The sequence below is a fragment of the Equus przewalskii genome, chromosome 24 (genome assembly GCF_037783145.1).
Source record: "Equus przewalskii isolate Varuska chromosome 24, EquPr2, whole genome shotgun sequence".
Lineage (NCBI taxonomy): Eukaryota > Metazoa > Chordata > Mammalia > Perissodactyla > Equidae > Equus > Equus przewalskii.
This window is the reverse complement of record NC_091854.1, coordinates 26,145,867-26,158,979: the sequence shown is the minus strand read 5'-3', so window position 1 is coordinate 26,158,979 and position 13,113 is coordinate 26,145,867. Positions and strand designations below refer to the sequence as shown.

The 13,113-nt window shown below is 40.0% G+C and overlaps 1 protein-coding gene and 1 long non-coding RNA gene across 6 annotated transcripts in view; one reads left to right on the top strand and one right to left on the bottom strand.

The window, feature by feature from the left end:
• Positions 1–13,113, bottom strand: part of PTGER3 (prostaglandin E receptor 3) — a 245,129-nt gene that overhangs the window by 80,947 nt on the left and 151,069 nt on the right. The window contains exon 3 of one of the 5 annotated variants that reach the window (XM_070592390.1): positions 2,334–2,354. The exons of the other annotated variants lie outside the window; for them this stretch is intronic. Coding sequence (XP_070448491.1) covers positions 2,349–2,354 — 6 coding nt within the window. The 3' untranslated portion in view covers positions 2,334–2,348. Of the gene's footprint in view, positions 1–2,333; positions 2,355–13,113 lie in introns of those variants that run through there. 5 annotated transcript variants of the gene reach the window in all.
• Positions 1–13,113, top strand: part of LOC139079158 (uncharacterized) — a 73,685-nt gene that overhangs the window by 36,347 nt on the left and 24,225 nt on the right. The gene's annotated exons all lie outside the window — the stretch shown is intronic.

Here is a 13,113-nt window from a genome sequence, read left to right as displayed (position 1 = left end):
GCAATGAAATACATAACTACTAAGTGTACAATCTGATGGTTTTTGACAAATGTGTAAACTGTGTAACCTGCAACCCTCTAGTTCTGCTAAACAGGGAACAAAACCAGCCCGGGAAAAGAAGTCGAGGGCATATGCAAGGAGGTGATTGTAATGATTGACCAGAGAATTTTAGTGAGATGAAGAGGGGAGTAAGGCCTTCAGGGGGAGGAACAATGAAAAGATGATATGGAATCAGTGGACTTGAGATTCAAGTGGGGCAGAAGGTTAACATGGGGCATTTTCTTACACACTGTCATATCTCTGTGACAACATGGTGACTGACACTGTAGATGTTTACTGTCAAAATATGAAAATATATTGAGAGTTTATTTGATTTGGAACAATCCTAAAAGTTTGTTTTCCCTGGGAACAGCTTTCTTTGTTGAGGCCACTTACAGAATGGTGTATGCATTTATAAATTGCTTCTTACATCTACCAGCCTTAATATGAATGTGTGAAATAAAAGAGTAAGCACAAAACTTGTTTTATGGCTGTTATTATTTAGTTTAGATGGCAATTCAGCAACTCTTCTAGAAGGATGCCTTACAGCTTCACAATTTTAATGAACAAATGCATCACCTTCTAATGGGAGACTTTGGGTCCTGAATCTCAACTGACACATTATAGGGTCCTTTTCTGTATTCTGAAGCAATGTTAATAAGTTACAAAAATCACTGCAAGAGTGTAAAGTGAAATATAACTAGATTTTCTGCTGCCTTGCTTAAAAGTTGACAGCATTAGTTTTTTTTTAATTCAAAAAGAAAAAAAGACGTGTCAAAATCTCTTTACGAAGCAAATAGATTCAATTCTAAAATTTTAGTATAGGTTTTTTATTTTCAGACTTCACTAATAGAAAGTATTTGTTTTGCTGCAACTTTAATATAACCTAAGATATGTATATATTCACAGTCTTTGTTTCATTTATGTAACTTATATCACTCATATGAAAAACCCTTCACAAATAATCCATGACGAGAACTGCTGTAAGTAGAAGTAAATGGTCCCTCACACCACGTATGTTCAGTCCAGATCTTACTGGAGATAATTTCAGCTGATGTATTCTGTTTATTGCTTTATTAAACAAAAGCTTATATTTTTACTACAAATATGGTTGCGTTAAAGATAGCCATCAAAAACAATGAAGGATGCAAGAATATTTGGTGTGATTTCTTAGCTGACTTTGAACTCTGTGACCCTAGAAAGTTCACTGAATCTCTTTATGGTTCGCATCTGAATCGGTAAAAGGAGGTGACAGGGGCAGTGACCTGCTAAGGTTAGAGATTTATACAAATTACAGCTTCTTTTTCCTTTTTTGGTGCAACGTGTTTTTGCTTATTTCGTTGCTTTTTAGTATTGCCTCCAGATTGTATATAGGAAAAGGGAAAAATGTGAGATAAATGCATAACTTTTAAACTTTATTTCTTAAATTTACTAGTAATAATAATTGAGATGTAAACTGAAAAGGTTTAAAATAATTATTTTTTTCTAAGACAAACTTTCTAAAGTTCAATTACACTCTAAAGCCTCTTCTCTGTGGGTGGTGTTCTTCTCTTATTACTAAAAACATCCAACACCGAAATTCAGCATGGAAAGCGGTGAGGTGGTGAAAGCCCCAGGGGCTGTGGATTTAGGAAGTCAAAGCACACAGGTGATTTTGGGCAAGTTTATCTAATCTCTTTGAACCGTAGATTTCTTATCTGTAAATTGGGGGCAACAAAATCCATCCTGAAAAGATTGTATTGAGCATTAGAACTAAAATGTAAAGTATTTAATATTACTGGTGCTAGAGAAGGAACATAAAGCATCCTTATCCCAATGCCCTGGAGTCAGGGGGCCGTGTCCAATCTCTGACTGTCTTGAGTAAATTTGGCCAACTTTTGCTTTTTCAACAGTAAAAGAGAAGTAATACCTGTTTAGTGATTCACACTGCTATTAGTAGAACAAAAAGTGATGAAATTATCTTTATTTATTGCAAAATGCTATGGAAAGAGATGAAATTGTTTACTAAAGTTTCACTGAAGTTTTGACATTCATTTGTTTTTCATATTTGAATAGAGATGCTTACGCTGAAACTTTAATAAATTACTGGATGTCAGACATCCACAGATGAACAGTCTGGCTTTTTCTCCTTTGCTTTCTCAAGTGGCTGATAAGGATACGGCCAGAGCTGGCCTGCAGCAGAACTGAGATCTAGATGAAGGTCGTCTTTGCTGCTCCTCACTGTCCCTGTTCTGCCCTGTGATGCCCACTGTGTGAGACACTCCTATTCTCATGCGGAATTTCCTCCTCTTGCTGATCGCTTCCGTAAATTATTTCTTAGAAGAAGCAAAAAAGAAATTAAATAATTAATTTTGAGCATTTTTAAAAAATGCATCACCATGCAAAGTAACATCCTAAACTTTTGTAGCATGATCATAAATATGGTCGCTTTTTGTTTTAAATAATGCAGGGATTAATCTATTTATTCCCATATTCCATTCAATACCTTTAAGGTGACTACTCTGCTATATTTTTATTAGCTTTCTCTTCTTCAATTTATTTGTCAATGGCTTTACTTGTGTCTTTAAAATTCATTTGACTATTTTCATCAATTTCATGAAGCTTTGCATCTGTTGCAAGATTTGCAATAGTACTTGGCACTGTACAAGTACAATTTGCATTATATTTGCATTATATTATCAGATGTTTACAATATCTGGCAATCAGCAAGAAATAGATAAAACACTTTACACAGTGAGAGAAAATAAAGGCTGGTGATTAATTCATCAGTGAACTTGCTTGTGTTATGAAGACCTTTGCAGCCCTATGTACCCGCAACTGCAGGGACTTAGAAGAAATACAGAAGATTCCCTATAACCGTATGAAACAAGCACTATTATTATTATTCTCACTTCACACAGGAGGAAACTGAGGCTTGGGCACATTGAAGTTGCCAAGGTTATAACGTTAGTTTTATAAGTGGCAGAGTCAGGGATGAAACCTATATCTGTTTGACTTTCCAACCTCTAAAGACATCACTGTAAACAATAAAGAACTTTCATTTGATTATGTGTTTTTAAGGAAAAGCAAAGCAAAGAAACCGGAAACAAGTCAAGATCAATAAAAACTGTTACTTAAATACACAATTGTGTATTTGAGACCATTAATTTTTCATGAATTCAGGAAAGGATATTGGGTCATAGAATTAGCAAAGACAGAGAATTTAGAGATCATTTAGCAATGTCCTCATTTTCTAGATGAGGAAACTGAAGCCAAGACAGGTAAATCGATTGTGCCAAATCACATGATCTCTTAGCGACAGAGATGGATCTTAAAACTACAACCTCTTGCTTTTTCCAAGATAAACTTGAAACTATTTATATATTTTAATTTTTAGATTAGAACTTTTAAATAATGTGCATCATGAAGTTAGCCAAAACTGGAGAAGATGACCTTGATACTACAGTGAAACAGAAGAGGTGGAGGAGAAAAATAGAATGATTCAGACATTAAACCTATCTAGAAAGAGGTTTTAATTTGTATCGGGCCCTGCTGGGTCCTGTGGATGCAGATCCAATGAGTAGTTCATGGTCTATTAGGGAACAAAAATACAGCCACCAATAAGGATAATATAATGTAATAAGTGCAATTTGAAAGGCAAATCACAAAATGCTGTGAGCACTGAGTAGGGAGGAATTAATTTAGCCCGAGAGATTTCCATTTATCCTGTTGTAGTGCTTCATAGAAGAGATGATATTTGAGTTTAACAGGCACCGAGGAGCTGGGGGCTATTCTAATCAGAAAGAACAGCAAAGGCATAAGGTATCATAAAGCACAGGGTGTTAAGGGAATAGCAAGAAATTCAATGAGGCTCTAAATATTTATGCCAGAGACTCAGAGATGGATTTTGAAGAGTTCTTGGCTTGTGAAAACTGCAGAATCATTCTGTTCAGAAAAGTCTTGCTCATTTCCAATTTTGCTTGAGTCAAAAATCCTTCAGAATACATTTTTATTTTCTGGTATCAGCATCAGCATCGTCACCACTGACACAATTTAATAATTCACAAGCTGTAAGTGTTGACCATCTGTGACTAACCACAAACTCTCATCACTTTGGCTATATTTTGCCTAAATATTTTGAATAAATGTCTACACTCTGCTAGACCATTTGCTTTTCAATTATGAATAGAATTCAACAAGATGGTAACTGACTCAAATAGCTCTGACTAAATGTGAACTAATACAATGAGAATCTTTACCGTTCCATAGGGGAAAACCTTCCCCTTGTGGTATCTGCTGTTTGCTGTATGTTCTTCCCTCAGAATATTTATCACTCATAAAGCTTATTTTGTTTTTTTCATACACAAGTGAAAACATTCTCATTCCTTAACATTTTTTATCCCCCTTTGGAATTCTTTGGCTAAGTTCAAGTTTGCATGAGTTTGGAGGGCATCTGGATCATAACAGCCCACATGTCTGCTTTTTTCCTTCCTCCCAGCCATTGAATTGATTGGTTTTTGATGGGAGGGATGACATCTTACCCACCTAGTATCTCCACTATCTGGCACTTAGTAGGTGTTTAATTAATGAGAAATAGATGAATGAGAATAAGTAAATGAAACTAGTAAAAGCCCCAGTGATCTGAGGATCTAGATATTAGCCGTGATGAGTCTAGTAAAAAGTAAAATTTAGTTGTCTAAGAAAAGAGACTATATGAAATTTTGGGATTTTAAAGAACCAAAAATAGCTCCCTCCTTTTTACCTTCTCCTGAGTTTGTGAAGTATGACACGTAACACAGATGGAGATTTTTTCTTAAAAAGTAAGTTACATTACTGATAAGCTCTTTGGAGATCATGACTTAAATCTACAGTCAAAATAGTTTTTTGATACTATTTCATCCCAGTCTTAGATAGACTTACCTCCCAGTCATCAGCATAGCTGAACACTATAGGGTTCTCCCATAGGAGAGTCCCCTTACCACTTGGCAGACAGAAAATCAGATGTTATTTGTTCATTCTGGAAATATTAACCATACACCTAGCACATACACATTATGTGCTAGGCAACAGGTATATAATACTGAATAACTCCTGTGCTCACACTAGTGGACTGAAGTGAATAGGTGATTTAGAGTGTAATGGCGAGTTACAGGGCACTAAAGGAGGACTGAGGAGCCTGTCTTAGAAGCCTGGACTTAGAAGGCTCCAGGAACGTTTTCCATGAGATATCCAAGATGTGGCTTGAAGGAAGAGTAAGAACTCTCCAGTAAAAAGGAGAATGTTCCAGACAAAAATGGAGTGTTTTAATGATTGGAAGGTAGGATATGAATGGAGGGGGAGAGGAGGGATGGAAGAAAGTTGGAAAGGAGAGAGTGAAAGTGAGGCAGAAAAGGTTAGCAGAGGACAGATCAGGAAGGGCTTTGCAAGCAATTTTGGGTTCTTGCTGTTAGACTCTCTCCTAAAGGGAATAGTAGTTAACTGGATGACTTCCCGCTGGAGAATGACATGATAGATTGGCCACTTCGTGAAATGCACTGAGAAAGATAGCAGGAGAACCATTTAAAGAGGCTTGAACATCAGGAGAGGCAGGGAGGCTGGAGAGAGGTAGACAGATTTGAGAAGCATATAGGATGTAACATCAAGAGGAATTTGTGGCAGGTTAGTTGAAGGAGGAGTCAAACCTGATGCCTGTGTTCTCTGACTTAAGTGGAGAGATGGCGTGCCATTCTCCAATCAAAGTAAGGTGAAGGGGTAGGGGCAGCTGATATAGGATGATGATAATGAATTCACTTTTGGATTGATGGGTTTGGGGTGTCTGGAGGTCATTGTCATAGTCGTGTCCACTTGGCAGTAGGAGATACAGAAAAATGAAACATAGGAACGTAATCTGGGCTAGAGATAAAGAACATTAACAAGATGGTAAATTGACCCAGGTGTTGACATTGCAGAATCTAAAGTGGAAGAATATTGAAATACTGAAATGCTCTACTGAAAGTTAACCCAAGATATGAAACCGATTTTGAAAAACAGATAGTTTGAGAAGTGGTTATTACAAGAGATTCAAGTAGTCTCTTTGGGCCAATATAAAGCAAATCTATTTGCAAAGATACACTTATTACATAATATGAGCTACAGTTGCATCTGATTGCCATGGATTTCTTTGTTAATGGAGGTTTGGGCTTGTTATTTTTTGCTTTTTCACTCCATTACAGCTGGAACAAATACTCTCCCATGTACATCTTTGCCCGGTATGTGATCTGGAACAGCTCAATATGATTAGCAACTTCAGTTCAGAACATTACCAGGATCGAAACTGCAAAGTGTGACATCTCCTACAAATTAAGATGCATTGCCAAGTATCCTCAGGGGGCTTTGGCTCTGTAATATTAGCTCCCCCAGTGATCACGTGCTTATGCAGAATTTTACCATCCTGTCTTCAGAGGATACAGATGCCCAATAACCAAGATGTAATTGAGTTAGAGGATGCAACTGCTGGAAGAAAACTTAGAATCTACCAAAGCCAACCTCACTCGAGAATCATATATCAGAAAAATCTTTAAGGTTATTTGGGGCAATGTTTTCAACTGTGGATCAAGATCCATTAATGGGATGTGAAATTGCATCAGTAGGTTACAACTTGCTTGTCTTAAAAACTGAAATGGACATCCCACAAGTAGAAGGACCTGCAACTAAGATATACAACTATGTACAGGGTGGGTTTGGGGAGATAAAACAGAAAAAGAGATTGGCAACAGTTGTTAGCCCAGGTGCCAATCTTTAAAAAAAAAAAAAAACTGAAATGGAATGAAGTAGAATAGACTAGAATAGAAAATGTCAAAGCACATCACCCATAGAACAAATAAATATTTGCAGAACAACAAGCATTGATAGGAATAGAGAAGAAAGGCATTTTTGGGACAATAACAACATAAGTTTGAGAAAGTAAAAAAGAATAAGGAATGTGTGGGGAATATCAAGTAGGACATGAGGGTTATTGTTGAGTATAGATGCAGAAGATCTATGGGAGATAAAACTGGGCCATTACTGGAGCCCTTATGGCACTGGCTCATGAAAAATAGCTAAGGAATTAACCTTTCATTCAGTAGGTAATAGAGAGTAATGAAAGGTTTCTGAGCAGGGAATCAACAAGATAGAAAGTTTAATTCTAGAGCCCTGTGGAAGGTCATCTTGTGCAGACATCAGGTATCATTTGTAGGAATAATCCAGACACAAGGAACTCAAAATCTCTATGTGCCAGAATTCTTCCTGACTCAGGGCTTTGTGTATGCTGTTCCCTCTGCCTGGAGGCTTGCCACCACAGCTTCCTTCTACCATCTCATGCTACTTATTTACTTCTAGTCTTTCATATATCAGTGGAATTTCCTCTCTAAGAGAAACTTCCTGACCTTCAAGACTACGTTAAATTCCTCCTATCATATATATATCACATTTATGATCAAATAACTAATATGCTATTATTTACTGTCTGTGTTATCTGCTAGAATGTAAGGTCCATAGCGGAGGAACTTTGTCGTATTTGAAGCAGCATCCTCAGCAAGAGGAGTGATGCCTTTTAGACCGTTGGTCCTTAATAAACTTTTTGTTTAATAAATGAAGGAATGGTGACAGTTACTACAGAAAGAAAGGTAAATACAAGGGACATTGAAAAGGAAAGTCCAGTAGGGTTCAGGGATTTGCTAGGTACTGGGTCAAGGAGAAGGGAGGAGCCAAAGATGTAGCCTTTCTTCCTTTCAACAAGCATACTCTCTGTGTCAGGCACTGTGCTGGACCCTGGAAAATGGAGATGAATAAGACCTAATTTCCTAACATAAAGACACTCATAGTTGAAAATCATAGCAAATTCTTATATAGCACTTACTATACGCCAAGTACTGCTCAAAGCACTTGATATACACTAACCTGACAACAACTTCATGAGGCAGTACTACTGTCATCTCCATTTTATAGATGAGGAAACCAAGCCAAAGAGAAGTAAACAACTTGCCCAAGTTCACTCTGGTAAGTGGCAGAGCTGGGATTTGGTTCCACTTTCTTAATTGCTCTGCTATACTGCTGCTCCAGCCTGGAGCAAGGGATGCAGACAGGTAAGCAGAACATCACAAAATGACATAATAATAGATACACATCTATGGTCCAGAAGTAGCCCAGAAAGGAAAGTGGTCATCTACCCAAAAGGGAGGGCCAAGGAAGGCTCACTGGGGGGATGTGGCATGGAACTGAGTTTTGGGGGATAAATTGGAGTTTGCCACGTGGGAAGAGTGGTGGGGAGAACATTCTACCTGATAGTATTCTTAGGCAGGAAAGTACGAAACAACATGTTTAGGGGATCTGCAATCAGTGTGGAATTTCTGGAGAACTCCTGGAAGCAGAGGACAACAGATGAGGCTAGAGAGGTTAGCAGAGGGGTTTGTCTGCCACCCTAAGGAGCTGAGACCTGATGTTGAAGGTTGTAGGGAACATGGAGGCATTGTAAGCAGGATGGGTAGGGTGGCATATGACACAAGATCAGACTTGCTTGACTTGCTTGTTAGGAACACCCCATTAGCAGTCACGAAGCGGGGTGGACTGAGGGGGTGAGCTAGAAGCAGAGAGACAGATTAGGAGGCCACTGCAATCAACCAGGCAAGAGATTATGAGGAATCCATTTCAGGCTGTAACAGTGGACACAAAGAAAATGATTTACGAATGCTGCAGAACTTGTAGAGGCACTGGATGCTGGAGAGAGGAAAGGAGTAAGTAAGGGTCTTTTCAAGCTTCTCGACTTATAAAATCAGACCACTAAAGGGTGGGTGGGACAACCAAGCAAGGAGAGGTGAGGATTCAGAGGTTAATGATGGTGGGTTCTGCTTGGAGCAAGTCTCATTAGGGATAGGCTGACTTTCTGGGTAAAAAGTGAGGTACTCTTAAGTGGAAGCCCTGGGTGTGAATGAAGTCCCCAAGAGGGAACCAAGCAAAGATGTGAGGGCTGAGCACAGAACCTGGTGGGGGTGGGGGGGCAGTGGTGGATCAATCACAGTAGGGGTAGGAGGAAGAAGAGGAATCAGAGGAAGAAAGTAAAATGCACCCAGAGGGGCAAGAAGACATTCAGCCAGTTCGCATCACACATCACAGAAACAACGGGGGCACACCGGACCCTGACTGCCATTTGGCAAATTCCTACTCATTTGTTTTTCAGTATTCAACTCAAGTGCTTCCTACTTTGGAAAGACTTCCTTGACTGTCCCTTTCAATGTAAATGCCTCTTTTCCTTTGCTGCCAACTGCTATTTGTGTATAACTTGCATTTTATAGGAAGTATTCCTTCACATCTCTGTCTGAACTTCTGTCTTAGTGCTTGACTGTAAGCACCTTGAGGGCCAGCACAATTTTTAATTCCCTATCACACTGCCTATAGAAGATGCTTGATAAATGCTTGCCGAACGGAACAGTTTTGGGAAACACTGGGTACCATTTAGACTCCCTCAGAAAGGTCCACTGCAAAAGTTACCTAATTTTGTTCCCACTTGATGCTTCTAGAAATCGGAATTACTTGCAGTTCTCCAAATAACCTGTGTTGATCTCTGTTCCTGGAAAGCTCATTTTCTATTAATTGCCTTGTGAAGTCCTAATCTACTTTCAGAGCCCAATCACATCGTCCAGGAGGCCTTTCTCAGTGCCAGCCCAGACCTCAGACCACCATCAAAGCCACCAGACCCAAAAGATAATCATTTGTCTTCCGTATGAACTGTCTTATGCATATTTCTGATTGCACAATTTTTTTGGCACTGACCACACACTGTTATTCTGATGTGTTCACCTCTGTGCCCCACATCCTAAACTGTGAGCTTCTTGAGTGAAAAACCAACTTCTTGGAGATCTGTGTCTCCCCCAGCTATCTCAGAAGCCAGCACATGGCAGATGCTCGGAAATGGGGGAGGAATTGGATGGTTCGCATCTTCGGGACATCCAGTGGGTCACCACCAGAGGGCACTGGCGGCTCGATCAGACTGGAGGTGCTTGAGGTGTTCCCACAGCCCGACACAGGGCCAAGGTAGTGTGAAGGCACCAGAACTCAAACCTGGACCTGTGTATTCACCCAGGCAGCAGGACAGAGGGTGGATACTCTTATTTCTGGCTCAGCCTCTCTGCTCTGAATGCCTGACTGGATTTCTAACGACTCCCTTTGCCTCCATGCTCTCTAACTTAGAACGCGTTCTCCTTACCTCATCAGGCATGTCTAAGAAAAGCTCTATTCAAGCTCTATTCAAACCTCTCAACATGGACAAGGCCCTTCTCGATTGTCCCAAGCACCTTTTCAGTTGCATTTCTGCCACTGACCCTGGTCTTTCCTGGTCCTCCACCACGCTGGCATGCTTAACTGTTTTGCTGTTCGCTGACTAGACTGTTCCCTCTCACACATCTGTGCTACTAGCTGAGGCTGTTTCCTCATCCATGAATACCCTTTTCCACCTCTCAGACTCTCATTCATCATGCAAGCATCTTTTATGATCTATTTCATGAAGAGTTTTCCATCCAGGCAGATTTTATTGTTCTCTTTTCTGTACATTCTAAGAATGTAACTTTAATGGCATTTATTACACTATTTATATTTATTTGTGTGATTGTCTCTCTCCTCCAGCCTCATATCTTCTCCTCAAGGGTGGGTATCACCATTCAGAATCTATGGACTGTTTACTTGTAAATAATTAAACATGGCTGGAAAGATAGAGGACATTACATTGTCATTAGATACACCCACGAGGCCAGTCTAGATCCTGAAGAAGCTCTCCCAACTGGCAAGATAGAAACTTCTAGGCTCATTACTCTCCAGATTAACAAAACTCCTCAGTGGCTCAAGATTGTCTATGCTTAGGTTGCAAATAGACAACATTTGTGTCAGAGTCCTCTCTTCCTTGTCCATGTTAGACTTTAATAAATACCATGACAGGCAGGCTTTGGGGTGGTTGGAGCCAGAGGATGTGGCTCAGGTGGTGGGCAGGACTGAATGGGCCTCGCTGTTTGAAGCTGGGGAAGGCTGCTCCAGGGTTTTGAGATGGGGCTGACAGCAATGATTATGTCCATCTCTGTGTCCCCAGTACGAGGTTCTTAGCAAAGGCTCAAGAAATATTTGTTGAATTGCTAAATTATGATTTTTCCAACATGTTACCATTGGGCGATAGACCTGGGACCAGTGATTGGTACCAAATGATTTGGGTAGGATAGAGGAAGGCAAGAATGAGGAGATCCTGGGGTCACACCAAGATTTCTAATGTGAATGCAAACCTGATTACCTTATAGCTGGAGGCTTATCCGACCAGAAATTGGCTCTACCATTAAATCCCTTGGTGGGGTCATTCCATTTTCAAAGTGCTATTTTAGCTTATCAAACATTAAAGCACCTGCTCCCCTCCCACATTCCATTTGAGACGTATATCTGTCATATTAAGATAATTTTATCAAGTTTACCAGCCTGCCTGTCAGGTTTGCTACAGTTAGTCACCCAGAGAATTATAAATATCTTTAGCCTCAGATGAGGTTGTGTTGGATGAAGGGAGTGGAAAAAGGAGGAGGAGAAGGGTGGCTGTTGACTTTTCCAAAGCCATTACCATATTAAGCACTTGGAATTGCTCCTCTATTATTCTTCCCCATGGGCTGGTGTTTTGTTAGACGTGCTGGTCTCACTGGGCATGGCCTGTGTTGGTATTTTTCTTGGCCATATTCTCATATTGTTCTTCCTACAAGGGATAGTGGTATTACTCTTAAAGAAGCATTAATAATTTATTTTTTTTCTTGTAAACAGTGTGCGTCACTGATGGTGTTTCCCTGTTTGCAATGCTTGTGTTTGTGCAATGGCTGAAAGCTGTGTATCAAAGTTTTGTCTCATTTCTAGTAGACTCATTTTTAAAACTGAATAAGAATGACCACTGTTCTTGAGCACTTACGTGTTCCAGGCTCTGAAACTTAGCATCTACTTAATCTGCAGTACTTAGAGCAACTTAGGAATTAATTTCTACTTTGGTCTCCTTTTTTCAGATAAGAAAATTGAGACTTGGAGAAATTAAGTAAGGCGCCCACAGGTTCCTTGGCCCTAGTTCTATGTGATGTCAAAGTTTGTGTGGCAGGTATGACATTCAGACCACAAACACGGATACATATAAAATATCTCACTTATTTATTTTTACAAAATCAATTAAAATTGTTCTCTAAGCCTATTCTGCCAGGGTGGTGGAAAATTCAATCGCAGTCACCATTGGGACTCCACACCACGGACTGGCGCTGCGGTCCTAGAGCTAGTTGTAGGTAGTGCCACATCACCTGAGAGGCAGTCGTTGGTCATTGACCCACAGAGTGCCATTGAGATTCTCACTGTTTCAGACCGTGTCCTGTGTGAGTTGATCCTTCCGACCTGGCCGCTCTCACACTCCAGCTCATGTTGCAGGCACGGGATCTTTGGCGAAGTTTGGAACTCTGGGACTTAGGGTGCCACTCTCCTGGCACATCAAACACACGTTCCCATTGTCACGTGCCACCTCCCTGGAGCGCTAGTTTTGCTAATGAGCAATGCATGGACCCTGACTTTGACTCTCTTTTTGGTCTGGGAGACATAGTTGCCTCTTTCCAAGTTTCTCAAAGTTACTCTTTCACCCTCCATCCTTAGGATCATAGTAGCATAGGTTCTTCAACAATTTCTCACTTTTACACAACACAAAGGACCCTTTACATTGAGCATCTTCTGTTTTCCACCCTACAAAATTCCCAGAGGCCAGCAAATACTAAAGATCCAGCAGTGAGGAAGAAAAATATAGGAGGGGTAAAGGTAAGCTAATATTCCCAGAAATGATTCTGCTACGTGTCTTCTTTCTTTTAGGTTTATCAGTTGGGTTGCTGTGAATGGGTGTGAGTTCCCTTTGAGATGTAGTGAGTTTTGACGATTGTGTCTTTCCCTGGCAAGTCTACTTCATAGACCCCACTGCCAGGAATAGTTGTGTTTCTTCTAAACCTCTGGTTTATTTTTATCTTATGCACACCGTGAGTCATATAACTACATTTCCCTTTCTGCAGGTATTTCAGAGACATTTCAACCAGATATGTGTCT